Source organism: Miniopterus schreibersii (assembly GCF_964146895.1).
Source record: "Miniopterus schreibersii genome assembly, chromosome: 3".
NCBI lineage: Eukaryota > Metazoa > Chordata > Mammalia > Chiroptera > Miniopteridae > Miniopterus > Miniopterus schreibersii.
In genome coordinates, this window is record NC_138103.1 from 81119365 (window position 1) to 81146447 (window position 27083).

General features: G+C 39.2%; 1 protein-coding gene across 1 annotated transcript in view; it reads left to right on the forward strand.

Annotated features, from left to right (window-relative positions):
- Positions 1 to 27083, forward strand: part of ADCY2 (adenylate cyclase 2) — a gene marked incomplete at its 5' end in the record, with an annotated part of 295855 nt that overhangs the window by 196915 nt on the left and 71857 nt on the right. Inside the window, 8 exons of the mRNA XM_081133157.1 lie at positions 2825 to 2973; positions 7411 to 7522; positions 11948 to 12075; positions 16853 to 17011; positions 17832 to 17964; positions 19635 to 19811; positions 23443 to 23486; positions 25868 to 25948. Of these exons, the coding sequence (XP_080989283.1) occupies positions 2825 to 2973; positions 7411 to 7522; positions 11948 to 12075; positions 16853 to 17011; positions 17832 to 17964; positions 19635 to 19811; positions 23443 to 23486; positions 25868 to 25948 (983 nt within the window). The remainder of the gene's footprint in view (positions 1 to 2824; positions 2974 to 7410; positions 7523 to 11947; positions 12076 to 16852; positions 17012 to 17831; positions 17965 to 19634; positions 19812 to 23442; positions 23487 to 25867; positions 25949 to 27083) is intronic.

Sequence of the window (27083 nt, forward strand, 5' to 3'; positions counted from 1 at the left end):
TAGAAGTGAATGTAAACATTGGGAGAGTCTACTGGTTGCTTTAAACTCAACAGAAGACTGCACTGAATGCTCAGGCACACATGGGTTATCACTGTAAGAGGGCAGAGTAGAACTAGGTCAGCTGAGCATTGTGGCCCGGTGCATTTTATTTTTCTTAGCCCTGAACTCATCTGTCACCTATTAGAAAGAAGACAAAATTGGTTTTAATCTAGTTAAGCCAATCATCAGACATCCCTGTAGACACACAGAATCCCCTGGGATTTCTAAATAGGTAGCCTCAGTCCAGATTCATAGTCTGCTATATTCTACGTGCTAACATTCCTTATCACCTTTTTAGAAGTTAACACATTTATATTCAGTGACTATTTGCTTTGATAATGACAGAGATTTGATGACATCTCTGGGCAAAGTGCCTCCCTATGCTCCCACCTGGGGCTTCTTTGTTCCCGTCTGAGTGTGTGACTAGGCAGGTCCCCTGATTCTGGTTGATGGCAATTGCACTCTTTCCTTACTAGCTTTCCTGTATTTGTTTAAAGCAATTTTAAACATCATTTAGTGTAATTCCTGATACAGTTGGCTAATAGCTGTCATTTTACCATTTATTTTCTACGTGTCCCACCTGTTCTACTTTTTTTTTTACTCTTCCTTACTGACTTGCTTTCGATGACTCGAGGATCCCCTCCCATTTTCGCTGCTAGCTTGTTAACCATACATTCCTTCACTCTCCTGCTCATGTGGAAGTTGCATCCATTCTGGACTTACTGGGGTCTAATATAAATTGATATATTTTGCCATTTCCCACACAATACTTGGACCTCAAAACATTTTAACTTGATTTACTACCTTTATCCTTTGTATTAACCTCACTGTGCATTTTATTTTTGCTATATTTGAGGCCACACAAGACGTGGCCCTCATTATTTTGTATAATGAATGTAATTTTATATGTCCCCAGGTGTCTGTATGGACATTTAACTTACTAAACACTTTTGAATTCTCCATTTTATTTTAAATTTAAATATCAAGAATTTAACAAAATTAACAAGCTTATTGTTAAGTAAAAAGTATTTCCTTAATTAACAATAAAATTCCTTTAGGTATGTCAGTACCAGTTATAACAAGTGGTAGCACCCTGCCCACTACCTAAGTACCTCATTTGCCTCTATTGCAAGAAGCTTGGTAATAATATAATGAGATAAGGTTGCTGTTTTGATTCAATTGCATGACATGAATAGAGCTCCTGAGAGCACATGGCACATAGCAGATGCTCCTGGACTACATTTCCCTTCTCTTTTTTCTTCCCCTGGGGTTCCAGGCATATGGTTCCTCCAAACTCCAGCCTATCCTTTGAGGCTCATCTGACAGCAAGTGCACTGTAGGTCAGCTTCCTTCTGGACTCTGAACCACATAGCACAGGGACGTTGCCTCATTCTGCTTTGCATTTACCATTAATACTTATCAAGGGGCCTGGTGTTAATGGGCAGTGATGGACGTTTTCAGAATAGCTGAATGAGTGAATGAATGAATGAATGAATGAATGAAGAAATGATCAACTCAACACTCAGTTATGCCAGTTCATGGAGAACTGAGGTCCCCCTACAGGCACATAGTCGGTCTTCTGTTGACTTTGCACCTGTCTTTCCCTGAAGCAGGCTGGGGTGGGCTGTGGTGAGAGCCATCCCATCTTCATTAAGATGCTCTCCTGGACCACCCTCTGCTTCCTCAGGGGAAGTTCCCAGTGACTATCAAAGTGATGTGTACTTGGGATGGGCCCAGGAGGTAGGCCCCTGGCCCTGTGAACCTGGGAGCAAAGCCCAGCTTCCCTTGTACCCCTACTCTCTCACTCCTTGGCTCACACTCTCTCTCACACACACACACACACACACACACACACACACACACACTCCCAAACGAGGGGGGGGGGGTAGAAATATGGGAGATGGAGAAAATGTTTCATTAAAAAAAGTTTGCTTATTAACACTGAATAACACAATAAATGCTAAACCCCCAATACCTGAAGAACATGGTGTTTTCTACAGTAGATTAGCATTTAAAATATTCTAGGATGAATATAAACTTTCAGAGATTGCCCTTCTGTGATACTTTTCCTCAAAAATTACTGTATATTTTTCTTGAGGAGAGTGGAAAAGTACCACTCTAACTAAAATAAGTACATATTAAAATAAATGTAATATTGCGTGCTATTGTGTACTTAATTTACTGAATTTAGAAACCAAAAATACAAGCAAAGCTCATATCAGCTTTTTTGCCTTCCACCTGTAGTTTTTTTATAAATGACATTTTACAGAAAAGCTAATATTCTTGACTCTGTTTTTATAATAGTTTAGAATCACTAAAGGGAATTGAATGTTCATCATAGAGGAAATGAAATGGTTGAAAATATTTATCTTATTTAGGAAATGTGGAATATTGGTTGACTTTCTGAAGCACAATAAAGCTTGTACCTTATCTCTCATGTGAGCAAGCCAGCAAAATTGAGTGTTTTCTATCTTTAACTAACCACTGGTTTCTGGCATTCTAAAATTATTTCTGCTTTACTACTTTAAAATCAAAACGGATAAATAATATCCTTGGGGAAATAACTTTGCCTTCCTCTTTTCTCCACACTGAAGAACACATGATTAGAACTCAATAAATAAAATAACACTCTCTGACCTTAGAAAATTTGATTTTTTTCGATAGGTAGTTCAAGAATCTGTATTTTTAACTTGTTGGAAATAGTCCTTGAATTGGCTGCACTGCAGCTCAGTGATGATTTCGAGTATCATTTGAACCCTCCGTCTCCCTTGCACACCTGTTTCAGGAGCGGCTCCTGCTGTCCCTGCTGCCAGCTCACATAGCCATGGAAATGAAAGCTGAGATTATCCAGAGGCTGCAGGGCCCCAAAGCCGGCCAGATGGAAAACACAAACAACTTTCACAACCTGTACGTCAAGCGGCACACCAATGTCAGGTACGCTGCTCTGTTCTTCCTCAGTGAGTCTGGGGAGTCCTTTCGCTGACCTGGGGCATTTTTAACTGGAAACCCACATCTTGCAATGGCATGTCTCCTTTGTAATTGTCAAACCTTGGCACGTAGAGTAGTTACCGCTTTATGCACCCCTGTGCTTTCATGTTAAGAAAATAGGACTCTACTTGGTTGAGTGGTCCCGCATAACCCTGATTTCTCTGCTGGGCATCAGTCATAAAAGGGGGAGGGGTGGACAGTGCGTCCTTGTCCTGGGAACTCCATGGTGTGATCTCATGGTCCCTGGAGCTCAGGACACTCAGCCTTGCAGTGATATTGGAGGGAGGGAGGGTCAGTGGGCTCTCAACAGAAGGATGATTTCTCATGATGGGCTTGACAGGCAGACCTCAGGGAAGCCAGCACTCTCTAGGGAACCTATATGTCCTGCTGTTCATCAGGAATGGTTTCTGGGGTGTAGTCAACCAGTGACCAACATCACAGGGGACTGATGTGCACCTTAATTAACTTATACTGAAAGTTACTGCTTTTCAAAGTCTGCCACAGCCACATCTCCTTCTCAGGAAGCCATTCCTGGAATCATAGCCCCAGGAAAACATATTATCAGCATGGGTTGTGGTCAGATGTGCGGCGTCTTGTTCTCATGCATGTATCTGGCCTCATTCATTATGTGTTGATGTTAATACTTTGGCTGTAAGATTCCCACTTCCCTGTTCAATAGTTCAATAATAACAACTACAAACAATTAAAATGTGTTGAGCATCCACTAGAACTGGGATAATTGGGATCAACCTGTTCTCCCCCAAGCCCAGACTCTTTCTAGTCATGATGCTTCCTTCTGGTCTGGCTGCTTCAGGTCAAGGATTTTTAAGCGCATTAAAAAGAAACAAAGTTAACTGCAAAATAAATGCATTGCTAAAACAAATCTCATTTTGACACCAGAGTTTAGAAAAGGTGCATGGAGCTAGCGATATACATGGGCCAAGCATACGCAGAGCTAATGTACAATAAGAAATGCCTACTGAGAAGGAGATAATAGAAAAACAGTAAATTTTAAGTAAGAACTGTGAGAGCACCTTTGGATAAGTGAAGAATCAGGAATTTTTAAATAAAGTCCCATCATTTGGGGGATAGGTAAAAATTAAAGAACATTTACACATGTTAAGGAATAAAATTATTTAAAACACTGACCTGTCTCTGAGTTTTTAAGTGTTTTACCTACATAACTAAAGAAAAAACTTTCGAAGTATCTAATTGATATATTATAGTAGAAATAGTCTTTTCCAACCATAACTGTCTGAGAGTCAGCAATGTACCTCCCATTTCAATAAATATTTTTAAGTCACATATTGGGTATTCAAAACGTGAAGATACATGCAGCTATATCTAACTAGGACCACAGAATATCTGTAAGTAGCTATGACACAGCACAGGAACCAGTAAACCTATAAAAATGACTAAAGATACCGCTAATTTCAGGTTTCTCATGCTATTAGTTATCAATTTCTGTGTAACAAATTACCCCAAAGTGTAGTGACTTAAAACAACAATAAACATTGTCTCCCAGTTTCTATGGGTGGGAATTTGGGAACTTCTTAGCCAGGTGGACATTAGTTGGTCATTTCTGTGGTGTCCTGTTGCTTACACAGGTCAATCCCATCCAGTGTGGGAAGGGACAGTACAAGGTGTGAGCAATAGGAGGTGAGGGTCCCTGGGGCCATGTTGGAAGCTGACTGCCACACTGTTTAAGGCAACGGATTGGGCAAGGAGCTTCAATGGCCTTAATTTCCCTCACACATTGTCTAGAATATATTTGCAGTATTGAATTAAATTTAAGTTCATAAAGTATATTTGGAATCCTAAAGTAACTTAAATATTTAAAACTTAAAAATGTAGAACCTTAAGTGTACCATGTACACAATGGAATACTACTCAGCCATAAGAAAGGTTGAAATGCTGTCATTTGTAACAACATGGATGGACCTTGAGAATATTATGCTAAGTGAGATAAGTCAGTCATAAAAAGCTAAGAACCATATGCCTTCACTCATATGTGGGATATAAAACTGAAAATTGTGGATGCAAACAGCAGTGTGGTGGTTGCCAGAGGGAAGGGGGTGGGGGAGTGGGGAGTGAAGGGGGTCTTAATATATGGTGACGGGAGAAGATATGACTTTGGGTGGTGGGCACACAGAACAATATACAGATCTTGTAACATAGAAACCCACACCTGAAACCTATATGTTCATATTAACCATTGTCATCCCTACTAAATTTAATAAAGCATTATTTGTAAAAAAAGCACCTTAAATGACATAGAGTAGCAACTATTTTTAAAAGAAATGTGAAGACATGTGGCGTTTTCATCCTGCAATAGGACAGTTACAAGCAAGGGAGCAGGTGTGATGCATGGTTAACATAGGTAGCCTAATCAGTACCTGAGTGGGGGGTTTTTTTTGTTATTGTTTTTTCATAAGAATTATTAGGTTTGTAAATAGTACCAAGAAGGTCAGTTGCTAACTTTTAGTTCTGCATTGACCATTCATTCAACAAAATGTTTATTCTCTATTAATAATAATTACTACCTCTTTACTATCCAATGATAATAACAGCAACAACAATAATAATGATAATGAAGAAATGGAGAGGAGGGGGAGGAAAAAAGAATTTATAGCCGTAAAGGTAACAACGACCAGCTGCTTCCTGAACCTTCCTGGTCTTCCTCTGACCTCCCTCCCACTCCTGCTGAAACATTCGCAAACCATCACACCTTTGAAAATAAACAGACACATCTCCTAATCCAACACCACCATCCAACTCTGAAATGACCTTTCTGCCTTTCATAGCTCAGATTCTAGAGAGGTTTTTCCACGCTCTCTGACTGATCTTCTTTATTTTCTCTCCTCAAATGGCCACTCTCTGGCTTTTACCTCCCCCATGTCACAGAACTCATTCTTGCTAAATTCACCAACTGTCTGGTTCCTATATCTGTGTCTGACGTGCTTCTACACCTTCATCTCAGTGACTGCTCAGGTTGCTTGGCCCCTTGCCCTTGCCCTTGCCCTTCCAGGATTCCCCCATCACTCAGTCTCCTGGTGTTCTATCCTCTTTGTTTTCTTTCTACAGTTTCCTTGGTTGGTTTCTCTTCCCTAAATCTAGCCTCTCCTGTAAAATTAGAGTGTGGTCAGGGTTCTCTCCCCATGTTTTTCTGTTTTCTCCAGCTCTCTCCCAGTTTAATTACCATCCACATGGTGCTAAGACACAGAACTCAACCAATTTTCCATACCCACCTACCTAATGGTTGTCTCCCTCTTGGGTGTTCGACAGACCCCACCATCAAACTCAGCACAACCAAAGCTGGATCAACCATCTTCCCTTATGAGTATGTTTTGATTTGTCCCACTAGCATGGACATTCCATGAAGGGAGGCTGCCCTGTCACTTCCTACAAGTGACTTTCCTGGACTCCTTACCATCTAAGCGCCACTCCCTGCCGAACCCCCCAACACACACACACTGTTCCCTCTTATAGCAGTCTGTTGTTTTCTTTTACAGAACTTATTATCATTGTAATTGGACATTAAGGGTGTCTTTATTTATTTAATTCATCACCCAGCTAAACTCTGAGCTTTCAGGAAAATGTACTCTGTCTGCTTCATCACAGCAGGTAGTAAGTAATCCAGAGTCTTTTGTTAAGTAGACTTCCTTTTAAGACCATCATTATTCCAGTTTGGGGGCTTTTTTTTTTGAATCAATAAAAACAGGATTTGACTTTTATTATTTTGCTGCTTCTATTTTAGGAATTTTTTTTTTAAACTTATCTGTATTGATTACAGAGAGAGCATGGGAGAGGGAGAGAGAGAAATAGAAACATCAATGATGAGAGAGTCATTGATCGGCTGCCTCCTGCATGCCCCCGACCAGCGATCATGCCCGCAACCTGGGCATGTGCCCTGACCGGGAATCGAACTGCAGTCTCCGAGATCCTAGGTCAACGCTTAACTGCTGAGCCATGCCGGGCCAGGCTTTAGGAATTCTTGTAATACTAATTCATAGAACAAATAGAAACATGCTCCTTTGATATCACGATTATGGCAGTGTGATATCTCCATCAGGATGAATATCAGGTGAACCAGAGGGAGAGAGGGGCTGACCTTGAGAGAGAAAGGCGATCAGTAAGAATAGACTAGAATGGCATCGCGTGACTAATTTTCTCTTATTTTAATTATAAAAATTTAACAGGAAAAATTTTAATGGGAATGTTTAGAAACATGTTTATGTCTTTGCTTCCCAGGGAAATGACATTTTTCTTAAGAAAATATCAATATAAAATGTAAAAGAATTATACTTGTTGAATAAAAACTATCATTACCTTCTTAATGAATATAAACTTGCAAACACTGCCCCCCTTTGTTCATTCTCACAGTATCCTATATGCTGACATTGTTGGGTTCACCCGGCTAGCCAGTGACTGCTCCCCAGGAGAACTGGTCCACATGCTGAATGAACTTTTTGGAAAGTTTGATCAAATTGCAAAGGTGAGTATTAGTGATTCCCTTTCATTTTCAAGATGTATAAAATGTTGGCTTACTTTTACTCTGGCCCCTTATCAACTTTTTACTATTTTATAAAACACATTCTTTAGGCATATTGTTTGTAAATTTGTTGGACTTATTTGCCATAGAGCCCTGATAAATCTCAAACCTAAATCAGGGATAAGAAATGCTATAACATATAATTAGCATGTTTTCACCAATTTTTAAAACTTCTGCTTATATATAATTCAGCATAAATACATTTGAAATTATGAGATTTAATTTTCACATCTCTGTGCACTGTGCTGTTAGAAGGTCCTTTTTTAGGCATTTTGACGTCAAGGAGTTGGAAACATGGTTTCCTCTCTTCCAGTTATAAGTATCATGTTGTAAATATCATGTATTCATATCATTAAGAAGTGTCCTAGAAGAACCCCTGAAGTAGGATGCATACCTTTTTCCTAAGCCCTTTATTTATGGTTGTCTCATTTTTATTTATTGACCTTTGTGCCACTCAAGAAGAAAGTGAGTTGAGTAGTTACCATTTATATGTTCATTTATAGGAAATGTCAGAGAGGAAGTGATGACAAATGATCTGAAACCATACTAGACCTTATTATTTGTTGGAATTGTTAGAGTTTCTTGGTGCAAATATTGATTTAAAAAATTCTTTGTTAGCCCATTACTTCTTATAAAATATTCCCAGTTAGCCTAATTCTTTCTTTTGGGTCGTTACCAATAAAAATACTTCGTTATGCTTATTAAGATGTTTTATTTATATATGGAAGAGTTGGTCCCAAATTACTTACTGAAAGATTCATTTCACATTTAAACAATATAGAACATCCGAGCCAAGCCTCTTAGGAATAAATCTGACTTGCAGATGTTTTCAGACACTCTCAGGTCAAGTTCCCCATGAAGTGCCTATGCTGCCCGACTGACTGTGACAGCTCCCACTGGGGATTTCAAAAATCAGTGAGAGTATAGCTCTGATTCTTTCCTTTAACAAACCAAAGGAAGAGGTTGAGTTTTCTGGGTCATTATTTTTTCAGAAAATGAATGGTTGAAACATAACGTCTTGAAAGTTTGAATTAATAAAAGGTCATTTTTGTTGGACTCATTGGTCATGTTTGGAAGAAATGTCCCAGTCTTGGCAGGTGGCAACATAGCTCCAGTATTCACATGGCATTTTCCCCGTGTGCAAGCCTCAGCTTCCAAACTTTCCCTTTTTATAAGGACACCAATCATATTAAATTAGGGGCCCACCCTACTCCTACATGACCTCATCTTAACTAATTACACCTGTATTAACTCTTTTGCTACATCAGGTCGCCTTCATAGGTACCAAGGGTTAGGACTTCAGCATATGAATTTGGGAGGACCCAATTCATTACCTATAACTATTCCTCTCTGATCATAACAAAGGAATGTCCAGGCAATATCAGAGTCCAGCCCAGGATAGTCACAGAGGCAGCATGCTTTGGGCATCACTTCCTGCCTCAGTAACATGGAGTTGGAGAATGTCATAAGCAAACAGATAGCTCAGTCCATTAAGTAAATACAGTGCGAAGCACATAACTTTAGTCTGAGGAACTTGAAATCATTCTTCCTCTACCATTATTTTTTAATTTTTAAACTACTTTATTGAGGTATAGTTGATATAGAAAAAGCTGTACTTATCTACTACATACAACATAATGAGTTTAGAGGAAGTAAAGATCCATGAAACCATCACCACAGTCTATGCCATAAACATATCCATCATATACAAAAGTTTCCTTTCACCCTCTTTATTTATTATTATTATTTTGTGATTAAAGCACTTAACGTGAGATTTACTTTCTTAGCACATTTTTCAGTATAGCTTCTATACAGTAGATCTCTAGGACTTAATTCATCTTGCATAAGTAAAACTTCATACCTTTTGACTAATGCCTGCCCATTTCTCCCTCCCTTTAGATCTGTAAACCACTGTTGTACTCTCTGCTCCTATATGGTTGACTATTTTAGATTAATCATATAAGTAGTATCATGTAGTATTTGTCCTTCTGTATAGGACTTTTTTCACTTGGCATACTGAATTCATCAGCTCATTAAAAGGATCATACATCACGACCAAGTGGGATTTACTCCTGTGATACAAGGATGGTTCAACATCTGCAAATCAATGTGATATACCACATTAATTGAACGAAGGATAAAAGTTACACGATTATCTCAATAGATTTAGAAAAGGCATCTGACAAAATTGATTACCCTTTCATGATTAAAAAAACACACTCTCAAATAAAAAGGTATGGAAGGAACTTACCTCAACACAATCAAGTCACACATGAAAAATCCACAGCTAATATACTCAATGGTGAAAAACCAGATACTTTCCCCCCAAATCTGGGAAGAAGACAGGGACATCTACTCTTATCAGTTCTGTTCAACATAGTACTGCATAGGTCTGGACGTCCTAGACAAAGCAGTTATTCAAGAAAAATAAATAAAAGGCATCAAAACCAGAAAGGCAGAGGTAAAACTACCTCTGTTTGCAGATGATATGACCATATATATAGAAAACCCTAAAGAAGCCACAAAAATCCATTAGAACAAATAAATGAATCCAGTAAAATTGCAGGATACAAAATTAACCTACAAAAATCAGTTGCATTTGAAAAGGAAATCAAGGAAACAAATTTAATTTACATTAACATCAAAAAATAAAATGTTTAGGGACAAACTTAACCACTGAAAACCATAAAACATTGATGAGAGAAATCTAAAAAGGCACAAGTACATAGAAAGACATCCCATGTTAATGGGTTGGATGAAGTAATATTGTTAAAATGTCCATACCACCCAAATCCATCTATAGATTCAATGCAATCCTTATAAAAATCCCAATGGCATTTTTTTTTACAGAAATACAAAAATAATCCCTACATTCATAAAGAACCACAAAAGTCCCCAAATAGCCAAAGTAATTTTGAGCAAGAAAAACAGAGCTGAAGGCAGCACACTTTTTTATTTCAAAAGATATCACAAAGCTATAACAATCAAAACAGTGTGATACTGGCATAACAGCACACATACAGACCCATGAAACAGGATAGAGGGCCCAGAAATAAACCCATGCTTATAAGGTCAACTGATCGTCTATGAAGATGCCAAGAATTCAGTTATTAATATTACAGGTTTCTATATTCTAGATTCAGAATGTCTATTTAGGAAATATGAGAGGGAAGTCTTATCAAAAAGTACTTTTTTGCCTTTTTATTACTTATTATACTATTATCAGGAATTATAGCACATCATCTACAGTGCTGTAGATAAGCATGAAAGTATGCACTCTCTCCATCCGACAAGGAAAGAAATATGCCGAATCTTCTTTAAACCTACAACATGCTCAAGGACAAAAAGATTTTATATTCATTTTATTATTTCAAGTTTGTTCATTTTGTACATAAGCCTGAGTTAGTGTTAAGAAGGAAAAAAATCTGTCTTTGGTTTTGGATTTTTTATTTTAATGAAGAGTCTATAAATTAGTTGAAAAGGTTAGAAGTAGATGTAAGATTGATGCATATGAGTGAAGTCAATCTCCATATTATAAATACAACCCAGCCAAGATAAATAATGAGTTAGTCTAAGTTTATAGTTAACTGGTTTAACCTGTCAGAATTGTTTTATTTTTAAAAATTTTTTATTGATTGATTTTAGAGAGAAAGAGAGGGAGCAGGAGAGAGAGAGAAAGAGAGAGAGAAAAAGAGATTTATTTGTTGTCAATTTGTTGTTCCGCTTATTTATGCATTCATTGATAGATTCTTGTATGTACCTTGACTGGGGATCAAACCTGAAACCTTGTCATATCAAGATGATTCTCTAACCAACTGAGCTACCTTGCCAGGGCAGAATTGTTTCAAATTACTTGACAATAATGAATGGCGCCTTATTATATGGTGGGGATGTTGATTAGAAACTACATGTCTGCAGGTAAAAATCTTCAAAATAAACAAAGAAGACTGTGAGCATAGTAGGGACTGACATAGATTCTAACTCCAGTGAAGTTCTGGTCAACGTTTACTGCCCTGGAATATTCTGTTCTGCATAGAATATTTCATTTCACCATTATGTTTTGGGATGTTTAGACTAAGGAGAATGATTCTGTCTGTATACTCCCCTGCTAGTATTAAGTAGAAATTATTCCAGAACATTCTCTGTTTTCCCTTCTGTTCCTTTTCTCTTAATGTATTTCTTTGGCAAATGGACATGTGGGTGAGGGTGGCTCATTCTTGAAGGTAATTCAACTTGTTCTTATTTCTCTCCCCATGAACCCTAATCACCGTGTCAGTAGAGCTTGCTCTTGATGATATTCTGTAAATTTAAATTATCATGTAAGTGCTTAATGCAACTGAAATTCTGTGATTTTTTTTCTTCTTCCAGGAGAATGAATGTATGAGAATAAAAATTTTAGGAGACTGCTACTACTGTGTGTCTGGGCTCCCAATCTCTCTCCCAAACCATGCCAAGAATTGTGTGAAAATGGGACTGGATATGTGTGAAGCCATAAAGTAAGTGTAATGCTTAGTAAGATATTCTTTAACAGTTTAATAATTTTTAGTTGCATTTCTCACTTGCCACTATCTCTATTTATCTCTCTACTGGCATTAGACACATTACTGTACATTTAAATATAAATGTGAAGATACCCATTCATTGACATGTGAGTAACCTGATCCAAAGTAAGACTTCTCTAAGTGTTTTGCATTGTTACTGTTAGCTTAGGATTTTTGGCAAAACTGAGTGAGAAACCTATGGAAAAGGACAGTTTGGGGTTTTTTTTTAAGTGATTTTTAGAAATTTAAATGTCTAATCTTAAGGAAAATGTCTTCTCTCTTAGGATCTCTTGTGATTTCTGACAGATACTATGAAAGAAAGTAGTTTTATCACCAGCAATTAATATAAAAACACAGCCCAAAATTACTTCATCTGGTCAACAATTCTCAACTCTGAGAAATTAGTTTCAGTTTATATTCATAGTATATGTTTTCTCTGTTGTATCTATAGTTTCTTTCATTGTAATTCTAGAGAAGATTTGCTTATGTAGAATAACGTTTTCATTAGAGTTGACAAGTTACAGGGTAAAGGTATCAGGGAGAAAGCTGATTTTCATTACCAGCACCGCAGTGCATCTTCTTTAGTAATGCCCTTTGTGGAAGCCAGAATATTCTTATAAAAGCTGTTCTTTATTGATATATGATTGAAAGATTTTAGTTTTTTGGGTATTTTGATTCCCTATTTTAGTCAAGTGATTTAACTTTTCCACATATTTTTTTATCTAAACAGGATATGAATTAAGTGGTCCATGTTCTATTTCCTTGTCTCGGGGTTAGAATAGATGTGGCTTTACGTAAGAAAGCAACAAGTCAGCCTGTCACTGTGTTTAGTCCCTTGTGTGTGCATGTTCGCCATGTGCTCAAATGGACTAAAAGGTGGTGTCCAGGGAAGAATAATGAAGCCCCCACAGCCAGGCCGAGCCCAGGAGACCTAAGTGTTCCAGATCCACTAGCTTAGTAGCAGTCACCATCGGCCCCTGGCAGATCCGGAATGGGAGGCACATGAAATAAAGTGAGAGTAAACAAAGAATCGAGATGGGGTGGGGCGCAGTCAGTGTGGCCTCACTGCCCACACAAAATTGTGTGCAAAACAACTGTCCTACTAGCTGCTTCCCGTAAAGAACTCATTTGACTTCTCTGATACGTGAGAAATATTTTGTACTTACTTCAAAAGTAGTTAACTGTGCCCAACAGTACAGGTCTAGATGTATGTGAATCTAATCAGTGGAACTAATAGATTTCCTCTGATTTATAACCACCCCTGGGGGCAACCTCATTGTTGGTTTCAAACATGAGGTGAAATGGGTTCTATTGGGGGAAAGCATTTTCTCTGGATTTCTTTTCTAGGTAGATATGGGAAAGATTTTATGAAGGACCAGGTTACTTATTACGTGGACCAATAACATTGGATTAAACAATTTGCCCTTTTCCTGAAGATTGACTTCTGCTTTTGAATCAACTGTTTTCCAGTTCTGTTATTTTTACACTATTCCTAGGTGTCGAAGAGCTTATAGGAGAAAGAATTCTTAGTTCTGACCCACTGACATGTCATCAGTTTATCATCTTTTTACTGTTACATTATATTTATTGTGATAAAATGTATATAATATAAATATTGCCCTTTCAACCATTTTTCTGTGTACAATTCAGTGGTGGTAAGTACATTCAAAATGTGTGCAATCATCACCACTATCTACTTCCAAAGCTTGTTATCATCCCAAACAGACACTGCATACCCGTTAGGCAATAATTCCCCATAACTCTATACCATTAAGCAATAACTCCCCAGCCCCTGGTAACCTCTGTTCTACTTTCTGTCTCTATGGCTTTGCCTATTCTATTTGTTTCATATAAGTGGAAATCATACAATGTGTGTGTGATTATTTCACATAGTATATTTTCAAGATTCATGCACTTTGTGGCATTTGTCAAAAATTCATTTCATATAAGTGGAATTGTACAGAGGGTGGCTTATTTCACATAGTATGTTTTCCAGGTCCATGCACTCTGTGGCATGTGTCAGTAATTCATTTCATTTGATGGTGGAATGATTTTTCATTGTATATATCACATTTGGTTTATCCATTCATAATAGCTGCATCAATAACATCTTATGTGTCCAGAATCTCAGTAATATTAGCAGATTTGAGGAAACTTTCCAGAACTCTTGCTTATAACTAAACTTAGCTTCAAATCTTACTGGCCATGTGTCTGCATGATCTTGGCTTCCACATTCTTTCCATGTTATACATCACCAATTTGGCTCATACACAGCTCATAAAGTGATCATTTATAGGTTGTTTTGTTACACCCCCCCCCAATAAAGCGCAGGGAAAGAGGGCATTTCAGCAAATATGAGGAATTCTGTGTTCTCTTTCACATACAAGGGCAAGCATTTCACTCCCATTTATTAAACCATAGGTGAGAATGAATAAAATAATTTTAATTTTTAAGATGGTGGGGAGAAAGCGTGCACTTGGCATTTGGAATTTTGCCAGGTTATCTCAGATTTTTTTTCACAGGAATGAGCAACACAGGGTCCGTGAACGTTTTGCCTGTGTTTTCCCCTCCGTGTGTGGACCTCCACACTTACTCAGAGCCTCGTCCCCTGTTCACTGAGGCCCCCTGCAGAAGCACTTCAGCTGCAGTTTTGGAATGATCCCAAGGCTTAGAGAGAGGTTTTTCCTGTCATAAGAATGTAAGCTGTTCTTAATCAAGAAATTGATATTCAGGACCCTTATATTGTAAGCCATTAAGGTTCCTCTTAAACCCAAAAGTGAGTCTGCTATTGTTATAAGCTTTAAACAATCACTTCAACATTTTTCTGTAGATCATATAGATTGCGTCTGTGTGCATCAAAACATTTGGTCAGTGAATTCATTTGAATCCTCGATTAACCCATTTTGCTACAAAAGACACACGGGGCTTGGAGATTGTTTTAAAGAGTCAAATCATTGACCAGTCAGTTCTGTCAAAGTGACCATGTAGAGTGCCTCGTCTGCCCTTTTTGTGCTCTCTGGGCTCTCTGCTGACCATGTTTTAGTACAGAAATGCCCTGTGGTTGGAACTGTTCTTTATCAATAAGGGAAAACCGTAAGAACAGTTATGGGTTTTACAACAAATTATTCATCTGCCAAAGACAGAAACAAAGTAAATCCTTCCAAAATGACCTGGGTCAAGTAATAACCGTGTATCGAGTGTCTACATTGCCCCAGGCTCTGAACCCACTTATGGGTCTACAGTCCTTTGGGACAAGGTCTGTTCTTCATGTGGCTGACACTCTGAGAGCAGATGTGGACACAAACAGGAGTGCTAAGGAGGGGTTGGAGGACCTAGGAGGGGTTCCTACATCACCCTAGGAGAGACCAGAGAGCCTTCCTGGGTGAGGACAAGGTCACACCTAAGCCACAGATGGAAGAACAGTGCAAACCGGCCGTGTGACACCCAAGTCCTGTCAGGGAATGGAGCCTCAAGGGAGTGGGGAGCAGAGAGAGGAACCACCAAGAGAAAAGGCCCAGAGGCGAGGACCATGCAGAGCCTGGGCTCCACAGCACTCATTGCGCATGGAGGGCTGGTGTTGGGGCAGTTCTCCTATGTCATGTAGATGTTCTGGCTCATCCTGGGGGCAGGAATGAAGGCTTTGGATGACCTGCTTAGTGCCAAATAGGTTGTTGTCTTTTGGGGGGAAAACCACAAAAGGAAGAGAGAGAGAGAGGAAGGGCAGAGAAGGGAAGAGAAGGGAAGGGAAAGAAATAACTTCCTATTTTTTTCAGGAGGTCATTAATTTTTACATTGCAGGTCTTTGTCTCTTTATCATTTTTAGCGTACTCAAATGATGTCATTTTACCATTTAAGTGTGACATCTATGCCTAGGTCCCTTTGAGCCATTTAAGTTTTATTTACTACAGCCATACCTGGTAACCCTTCCCCTTGCCGTGTTGCGACCGGCATCGCTGTTTCCCTTCACATAGCCTCTGGGGGTGATTCTCTCCAAGTAACGAGGGACACTTTCCTGTATTCTTCTTTTACAACAGTATTCTATTATTTTATTTTATTTTTTTAAATATATCTTTATTGATTTCAGAGAGAGGAAGGGAGAGGGAGCGAGAGCTAGAAACATCAATGATGAGAGAGTCATTGATCGGCTGCCTCCTGCACGCCCCCTATCGGGGATCAAGCCCACAACCTGGGCATGTGTCCTACCCTGAAATCGAACCGCAATATCCTGGATCATAGGCCAATGCTCAACCACTGAGCCACTCCCAGCTGGGCTACAATAGTATTTTAACTGATAAATGTACTTAGCTGGCAGAAATAATTAAGCATTGCCAAGCATTGTTGTTTTCCCTTAAACGAAGTTTTCATTTGTCTCTGTTAATGAGTTGGAGACAGTGTCCTAAGGTATTTTTAACAACTGTTAGAAGGGAAGGGGTTTCGGGGGCTGGGTGACAAAGATGAAGGGTTTTAAAAAAGCTCACAGACACAGACAACAGTGTGGTGATTACCAGAGGGAACGTGGGGTGGGGGGAGGTAGAAGAGGGTAAAGGGGAGTAACCGGAAAGAAAAATCATTTTCTTGGCTCAAGGCAGTAATCTTCTGCTACAGGAGGATGTGTGATAATATTTCGAACAGTCTGAGAAATTCTGAATAATGAAATGCCCTGAAAACTGGCGAAGAGTTCAAGAAAGGAGAGGCTGTTTCTGGATGGTGATGTACGTTTCTTTCTCTTTAGGAAAGTGAGGGATGCTACTGGAGTTGATATCAACATGCGCGTGGGAGTGCACTCCGGGAATGTCCTCTGTGGCGTGATTGGCCTGCAGAAGTGGCAATATGATGTGTGGTCACATGACGTTACCTTGGCCAATCACATGGAAGCTGGAGGGGTCCCAGGGTAAGGCCCGACCTTGGATCTCTCTCTTCGAGTTGGCTACATGGTTAGAGATGATAGGTCAGCAGTTAATAACTGACTGCTCAGCACTGGATGATGATTTCTATGTTATTCATGCCCTACAGCCTCTTACATTAATCAGATAAACATGACCTGTCAGGTCCCAATTCCACCACCCCTGTGACCCATGGTTAAAGACTATGGCTATCAGACTCTAAATTACAGACTTTTACTTATTTGCAAATTTATGAATAGGGACATAAGCCAAAGTTGTTTTATACTGTGGTGCAGATATGGCATTTCTCCATTAGTGGTGGCCTCTGAAACCAGTACTGCCAAAACAAGAAAACTGTGGTACCCATGTCTGATTAGAGCCTATTTCAGAAAAGAGAATTTCAATGCAAGTGCTACAATTTGGAGATGCATAAGAGCCAATGTTGAGGAAGAAAACCCATACTTTTATACAAATCAGCACACTTTCTAAAATACCTCTGGCATATGTTTCAAAAAATATCCTCATACACAAAAATTCTTTATGAGCAAGCTTCATTTCCTGTTATTCACCACACCCACAAGCCAGCTTTCTGTGTGTGCAGAGACTTCCATATAGGAGTAGCTCCTGACCTCTAGAAGCATCTTTCTAAAGCACTGGTTACTGGACCACCAGCCTTAATCACAGTCCATTTGACCAAGAACATACAAAAACATACAGCCCTTCCTTCATTGGGGGTGGGGGGATTATTTTTGAAATCACAAATAAACAGAAGATCTTCCTGCATAGATGCCTTTATATATCTTGACTGTGGTTTAAAATGAATTTCAGACGCGTCCACATTTCCTCTGTGACCCTGGAGCACCTGAATGGAGCATACAAAGTGGAGGAAGGAGACGGTGAAATCAGGGACCCATATTTAAAGCAGCACCTGGTGAAAACCTACTTTGTAATCAACCCCAAGGTCAGTGTTGTAAGGAGTCGATGCTGTAATTGGCCTATGACTTCTGTGATTAAAAGGCAGAGGGGCAAATTACTGTATGGGTAAGGGTTTTTAGTTAAGAATCAGTGTAAGTCTTTGCCTCTAAAATTATGCTAAGTGAAATAAGCCAGGCAGAGAAAGAGGGGTATCACATGACCTCATTTATATGTGGAATCTAAGGAACAAAATAAACTGAACAAAATGGATACAGTGACATAGAAGCATGGAACAGGCTGAGGGATCTCAGAGGGAAGTCGGGGGAGATTAACCAAAGAACTTGTATGCATATATGCATAACCCCTGGACACAGACAATCGTGTGGTAAAGGCCTGGGACAGGGGTGGGGGTGGGGTGGAAGGGGTCAATGGGGAAAAGGGGTGAATGTCTATAATTCTTTTAACAATAAAGATAAATTTTAAAATAAATAAATAAAAATAACAAAATTACTTTAAATGCATATGGCATTTTAATTATGGAACGTATTTTCAATAATGAATTTAAATGTATTTATTAAAGAAACAATTGAAATAATTGCTCTCTATGACAAGGTTGTATATGTTAGTCAATGTTAATTCAGGATGCTTCTGGGCCCCTCCTGGCAGTTGGGAAATTAAAGAGAAATATTTTGCTTAGACTTCAGATGATAAAAATCTAATGAGATTAAATAGGATGGACATATAAGAAAAGGGAAAAGAGGGACTTTCTAAAACACTAACAGCTAAGTATCGCATATACATTAGTGTGAGGACATGTGTGTGCTGACATGTTTAACTTCCGTGCAATGGCACCCTCTGTTACCTGCAAGACCGTCCCTCCCATCCAGAAGGCTGGGACCTGACTCCTCCTCTCTTCACCCCACATGTCAGCCAGAATGAGGGCCTCAGGGCTCTCATCTTTCAGCATTTCTCAAACTCCTACCCAGTGAGTATTGTTGCTATTTAAAGATTGAAACTCCCAAATTCTGAGGGGTGTGTAACTTGCTGTAAATCACACAGCTGTTAAATGGTGCAGCTATGAATAAGAAACACTCCCAGACTGTCAACACCAGTATCACAAAATCAGCAGGACCAAGCGTGTGGGTGCGACTCATGGCAGCCTCCCTCGAACCCCAGGTTCACCTTTGGAGGCACATTTTAGTCCACTTGACAGTTGATCTATAGATGGATGTGTGACAAGCAGGAAAAACTGTGGGGTGCTAGGGGGTGCCATGGGGAAAAGGCAAAAGGAATTAGTACAAGAAGGGTTACTTTCAGGCAGAGAATACCTGTGTGTGGACAGGTAAGGCCGTTTTGCATTAGAAACAGCTCTCACCTCTGTTCCCTTCACTTTAGGGAAACTAACCCATCAAGAGAAAGATGAAACAGGTCACCTATCTGTTTAAGAATTTGCTTTATAAAAATGCTTATTAAAGTGGTTATTTTTCCTAAGTTTAAGTCAGAGGTAACTTTTGCTGTCTGGAAAAACAAACCCTCAGCTCCAGCAGCTTGTAGCGCTGCCAGTAGTGCTGAAGGCGCAGGGCAGGAGCCGCAGAGGTGAAGGGAGTGACGGAAAGGAACCGCGTAGCCAAGGGAAACTGCTTGAAGGGGGGAGCAGGAAGGAGGAGGTGTGCGCCTTTGGCCCGCCAGGCGTAATGCTTCGTTTCTCACGCCAAGGGAGAAAGACGGAGCCCCCAGCACCTCTTCAGACCTCGTCACACCCTCGATGGAGCCAAGATGAGGGCCTCCGTGCGCATGACCCGGTACCTGGAGTCCTGGGGGGCGGCCAAGCCCTTTGCACACCTGCACCACAGAGACAGCATGACCACAGAGAACGGCAAGATCAGCACCACGGTATGTCCGCCCCTTTCCAAAGCATCTTTGCGCTGAATGAAGGCTTGTTCCCCAACCCAAAAGGCATCGCCTGCCAAAATCACTTTTATCTGTAATGAAGCATGCTTACCAAGCTTACCATCCCCGACTTCTCGGAGAGGCCCCTTAGAAACAGCTCTTAGGATATGAATGAGTGCCAAACCCGCATTGCTAGGTTTTAACCTAGAGGTATTTTGCACTATACTTTTGCAACCCAAGACTGTGTTATTTACAACTGACAGTAGCAACTGAATACAGTTGAACTTTTTTAAAATCCAGGTTTGTTTTTGTGTTTTGTTTTTGCAATCATTAAGTCGAAAGCCTGAGCATCTTAAGAAAAGAACAACGCATGATGTCCTTGGAGTTTGAGTACCATTGTTAAGACTGTCTCTTCATCGCCCAGATGTTCAGGCTGTGTCAGCAGCAATGTACATTCTGTTGTTGTAGTTCCTTGTTTATATCACTCCAACTTCCGTCAGAGAAAAAACTCCCAAAGCTCCTTACCACAGGGGCATTTCAGTAAGATGGCTGCAATGCAGATAGAAAATAGAAAGACCCATAGGAGGAGAGAAAAATAAATACAGTTAAGCCCTTAGAATAATCCCAATGGTATCATTAGATTTTAACACAGTCTCTGAGTAAAATTAACTGTATTAGCAATGGAATTGAGGTGAAAAAAAGAGAATGGACTGTTACACAATTCTCATTAGTTCCTGAGAAGAAACATACTAAGTTGTCAGGTAAAAGTGGACATTTCTAGTCTTCCTGTGTCCCACACCTCCCAGCATGCCATGATGACACCCAAGCCCAACATGTAGGGCTCAGCATTCTCGTTTGACTTAGTTATAGTTCAGTTCTCTCACCTTCCCTTGTTCTTTGTTCAACAAAAAATAATGTAGCTTGACAGAAGACCATGATCTATCAGACCATCAACAGGGAGACCACCAGGACAAGTCCTAGAGGGCTGTACATTCTATTGGGGGAGAGAGAACATAAATGGGAAACAAAGGAACATGATCATTTTAGGTGCTGCTGAAGGACCACGATAAAGATAAAATGCAGTGATGTTCATGAGAGTGAATGGTGTGATTACTGTGGGTAGGAGAGCTGGGGAGATCTCCGAGGAGGAGAGGGGGAAATTGGGAAAGGAGGTGGCAGAACAAGTTCAGTGGTTCTAAGATGGAAATGAATGTGATGTCTTCGGGAGTCAGAGAGGATGCTGGTGTGGCTGTAGTTTCATCAACTATGAGCAAACGAAAGCCATCAGGCTGAGATGCACTAAGGTAATTGTGTTTAATTCACTCTGTGTATAATGGGAAGTCACCAGAGGATCTTAATCGAGGGAAGGGCCCGGTGTGATGTGCTTTGCAATAACGAAGCAAGAGTGCAGGGGACCAAGTGAGAGTGATGCCCACTTATGCTACGATTTTAGTAGTAGAGACAGTGAGAAGCAAATTCAGGGTCCAATAAGACTCTGCGATGGAGTGGGAATGTGTGCAAACAAGGATCAAAGATGAATTCTCACTTCTTTTAGCTGCCCCCCTGGAAGAATGATGGGGCCATTAACTTTGATGACAAATACTAGGGAAAAATGGGGAGATCTAGAATGGGAAAATCAAGACTTTGCTAATGGACATCTTCAAATCAATATGCCTTTTAGAATCTAAGTGCTGCTAGGAAGTTGGCAGTTGCATGTGCAAGTCTAGAAGAGGCCCAAGCTGAATGTGAGAGGGGTCAGGCTTTAGATGATATTTGAAGCCATGGAGCTGATGGAATTATCAAGAAAAGATCAAAGGAGGAGGCCCTAGGGCATCTGGGGCCTTTTAGCATTTAAAGCTGTTAGAGGAAAAGCATCCTAGGGTGCTAGTTGTCCGTGAAAGTCAATGCTTTTATCACACTTATGAAAAATAATAATGTGGATGATTTTGCCTCAATGCTACATTCATTATTAATGTTAATGGCTAATAACCATATTTCTCTTTGAGATTTGTTGTTCACCAGCAACTGGTTGGTTGGTTGGTTGGTTGGTTGGTTTTCAAGAAATAAGAACCATATATAGAAATATTAGAACATGGTTTTCTGTGCTGTTTCTTATGTATGCCTGTGAAAAAGTTATTTTCCAGGTGTGCTATTGATGTTGTGCTGGTTGTTTATTTCTCATCAGTCTTTATTGTCCCAGGACTTAGCAGTACCTGGCTCCCTGATTATCTCAGCATGGGACCACAGGGAAGATTTAGCCAGACTCTAATCTGTTATGTTAGCGAAGATGCCTCCTTCAAGGAAGAGTTGCAGGGTCTAGTGCTTTGAGCTTCCGGAGGTTGTTTATGACATCAGAGGAGCTCTGGAACAAACACAGTTTTCTTAACTGTGTTTGTTCCAGATACAGAACCCAGGGGACTGCCTTAGCAGCAAAATAGGATATCTTAAGAAAATTCCAAAGCTTTGTTTAACCCATGAAGCCCATGTGACTGTTACTTAGCTGTGCCCCTCACTCACTTTCGGAAAGATCCCATCACCATTCTTATTAATACATTCCAGGGTTGAACAGTTATTATTGCCAGAAGTTACTTCTTTTATCCAGTGCCCTATGCAGAGCTCCACTCACTCTTGATTCAACATTGGTAGAGCGGGTGAATAATACATTATTTTACTTTATGTAAAAAACTTGGAGTTCAGTTATCTTTTTTAAATGCTTTCCCTTTCCGTAGGTAAATGTATTCCCTTAATACATTTCTTGACCTAACCTTGGAGGTTAAGCAGCAAAGAAAAATTTCTTTGGAGCCATTTTGCTCCAACTGTTATTTTAGTTTCCAATATAAATGTACAAAAGTGAATCTTGTGTTTTTTTAAAGTCTAGTTTTGAGCATTTGGCAGTGGGTGTCCCACTGATAAACCGTAACCAGTGTCTTCCTCTCATTCTGTTTTCTGGAACTACCAGCATTCATGTTGATGATTTCTTCTTTGTGATCAATGATTCACAATTTCTCTTTTTTTTTTTTCTTTTTACTTAAAGTCATGCCTCAAGAGAAATCTTTATTTTTCAATTATAGTTTACACTCAGTATTATTCTAAATTAGTTTCAGGTGTACAGCATAGTGGTTAGACAATCATGTACTTTACGAAGTGGTTCCCCTGATACACATTCTTAACCAGTGGTACCATTTCTTAATAACTCAGTTTAATGATAAGGATTGACTGTAGATTTTTGTGGTTATGTTTGTGTTTTAAAGCATTTTTAAATATTTGCCTGATGCCAAACTACAATTTCACATGATTGTAAGCTGTCTACAATAACTCTAACAACTATTTTCTGTAGGCCATTGTTTGAAACCATATCTTTGAAAATCAGGATGTAAATGTTAAAAATCCAGACAACCATTCTGATACTTCTGACACCCAGAGTTTATAGATGACACTAACATTCTAAATATAAACTGAGTTTGCAATCTTGTTTTACATTTATAGTTAAGCTCTTTTGCTCCATATGGATAATTATAAAGTACCTAACTGATACTTCTCATGATAAAAGAAAAAGTACATTTTACATAGTTATCATTGCAACACTATTTTCAAAGTATGTTTTTGGCAACTAATAACCTTTTATTTTTAATAGGATGTACCAATGGGTCAGCATAATTTTCAAAATCGCACCTTAAGGTATGGTATATGTTCCATTTTCTAATTTTAAAGGTTTATTTTTTATTTATTTCTGAAAGTAATTATCAAAATTATAGTAATTTTGAAGGCTTCTTCTAAAAGAGCAGCTACTTGTGAAAAGCCCCATAAAATTGCTCTCAAGCTTCTAAAAATAGGATTATTAGTGTCGAGTTATTAGAATTAAGAGAGGGAAAAAGAAAACACCACCTGGTAATCACTGTAGAACTTGAAATTATTTTCTTAAAGTGATTCTTCCTAATATTAATATGTAGTAAAAAACTGATTTTTTTAAAAATGAGTATGTTCCTTAAAATTACATTTCTTGCGTTGAATCGGAGATAAAAGTAAGATAAGGCTAGCCTTTCTATAATAAAAAGAAGAGCTGCTCACCCTCTCAAAATAGAAAAAAATTTTCACAAATGTCTCCTGGCCCCCTGTCACCCTCCACATGCTATTGAAGCATCACCTGAGCTAACACACAACATCTTCCATGTTTCCTTAGATATAAAAGCCCAGGTGTGGGGGTGGGACAGGTTAGGGAAGGAGCTAGGGATAAACAATGGAGAGAAATTGGAAAGAAAGAGGGGTTGGGGCCATCGAGCAATGGGGAGGCCAATGGTGAGGCCCAGAGGCAGGAACAAAGAGGGGAAGGTCAGAAATGCTGAAAGTCTGAGGAGCAAAGCCCTGGTTGGCAAGGTAAGAACTCCTGGTGGGTAGATTATCAAACTCAGGGGTATCTATCATTTCGATAGCAGGAGTCACAAGATTACAGAGACAAGAAAATTGTCTACAGGTTCATAGTTGTCACCCAGATAATTAGTGAACACAAAGGTGTAAAATCATATGCATTTATTGGCTACTTCATGTGCCATGTTCACTGCATTGAGCACTGGACAGCATTGTCCAAGCTAATCCCACAGCAGATTCACAAAGGCAATGCCATGGTTAGCCCCAGGCATGACACTGAAGGATTTTATTTGTGAGCTCAAGGTACCTATGACTCTTCTTTCTTACACTTGGAGGGATTTTGAGAAAAAGAAAGCCACCAAATGAAGTCAAGAAACTCAAGTCCAGTCAAGGGCTGATTAAAAACAAAATGAAGGATCTAAAATGAAGGCAGATCTTCCCTGTAAATGAGAATGAACCAGGCTAGATGATTGCTAAAGTTCCTGGTTTGTTTGTTTTTTAAGAAGAATTTTTAAAAAAATAGTTTGCCTTCTTCAAACCACTTGGAATTTGACATGTCAACACCTCTTAATCCAATAGGCTCTGTACCTGCATCTGGATCACTAAATATCATTCTGTTTTTGAACCAAGACTGCCCTTGGCCTGTTTAAAGAAGACAGGACTTGAAGGCATAAAGCCACACAGATGCTGATAGAATTGCAATGCCCCTTATCTTATTAATGATGATCCCATGAGATGAATTACAGATAACAGTGACATAGCATATGCAATGCTCTTCTTGTCTATATCTAGAGGCGGTTCTGATCTCAGAAAAGTGTGATATTTATGCCAGAATAGAAGGTCTATTCAATTGGTAATTTAACCAACCAGAACACAGAGGGCCACGTGCTCACTGCACATTGGACTCCATGACCTGCCAAGACCTAGACTCAGGCACAGGCTGGTTCAGGACAGTTTGGTGAGGGCCAACCTGTGCTTTCACTCTTTGCAGGTGTTTCACTTTTAAAAACAGTTTTTATTTGGGTTTTCTCATGCTAATTGTCAAATTAACCTTGTGGAACTCATTATTATTTGGGCATAATTTATTTACAAAGCATATTACAGCTGAAGATTGTTTGCTTCTAAGCCAAGTGAGTGGTCTGCAAATATAAGTGGGGTTTTCTGTGAATAGTGCTTTTAAACACTGAGGAACATTCAGATACATACAGTTAAGCTTTGATATGCCTAAAAAGGACTGTAGTTTTCAAATTCTTGAAAACAGACCAATGAAAACATGAACAAGGAATAACTACTTTGTCAACTAAACCAAATTTTTGCAGGGGAATTTCCAAAGCCAGTGTGTTCTGCCATAAACTAAAGTTTATAAAGGCAACCAGTCAAGGACTAATGTGTCCCTTAGGACAAAAAGTTCTTTCATCTCAAACACCAAGTACCTATCCTTCAGTGTTGCTTTTGATTACCTAGAAAAATTTCACTCTAAATGAAGTAAGGCCATTTTACTGCACCAAAGACTCTAGTCAATTCTGTCGATCCACAGAGTGGCTGCTGTTAATAAAGAAAAGGCTTGCCATAGATTCTTTTTTTTCTCACTTGATTAACAGAATCAAACAGAGGTTTTGGCATCATAGAAAAATTGGATTAATATTTGGTTTAGTAATAAGATTCTTACTCATTACATTTCCTTTTACGTGTAGAACCAAGTCACAAAAGAAAAGATTTGAAGAGGAATTGAATGAAAGGATGATTCAAGCCATCGATGGAATTAATGCACAAAAGTGAGTACTTCTTAATATGAAATTATCATTCATTTCTTATTTCAAACCCTATTATTTGAAAAGATTCTTATTTCTTGCCTACTAAGTACTCTCCAAGTAAATTACTAATAAACAGAATGAGATGTAAACATGGAGAGAAAAATCACAGCAAAATGTGCTCAGGAGGTAATACAAAAGATCAATAGGAATTCCACAGGGCAGAAACATTACGTTGTGTTAAGTAACACTATTCATTCAGAATGCATTTATCCCCTTGCAAAATCAGAGAACTTGGAGATGCATGTGTTCTAGATTGTGGAAAAGGGTAAGGCTTTAGAATCAGAATTCATGAGGGCAATGAGAAGACCAGATTTTTAGGGATGGGAAGCAAAATAGTATTCAGTCTAAGAAGTCTATGAATTCTGTGCGTGTCTATTCAGTGTATGAATTGCTTCTGTAGTTTTAAATGATCCAAGAAATGCATAGAAAAACCTTAAAGAAGGTAGTGGCATTCATGGCCTGCACAGAATGATTGCATTCATCAGCCTTTGAAACCACATTAGGCGCATGTGCATTCAATAAATGTTTGTTGAATTAAATTGCGGTGTAAACATCAGTAGGCCAGATGAAAAGCCTCCATGGAAAAGTTTCCATCCTTATGGAAACCTGACTATTTAATTTTTACCATGAAAGTTGACCCTTGAAATATGTAAATCATTTTCACCTCCAAAATTAAGTTGCACATCTTTGTAAAATGTGTGCCTCTTCTAGGTTGTTCATTTTAAGTATTTCTTTTAAAATATTTATAGGGCTTATGAAAGAATTACATGACTATATATATGTGTCTATGTGATGTGTGTGTATATTTGTTTGTAACTGCATAAATACATAATAAAGTATCTTGGTTCGGCCCGGCCGGGTGTGGCTCAGTGGTTGAGCATCGACCTAGGATCCAGGAGATCCCGGTTCAATTCCTGGTTGGGGCACATGCCCGGGTTGCAGGCTCAATCCCCGGTTGGGGGTGTGCAGGAGGCAGCTTATCAATGACTCTCTCATCATTGATGTTTCCATCTCTCTCTCTCCCTCTTCCTTTCTCTCTCTGAAATCAGTGGAGATGAAGTATCTTGGTTCAGCTACAGTTCCAATTCAGATATAC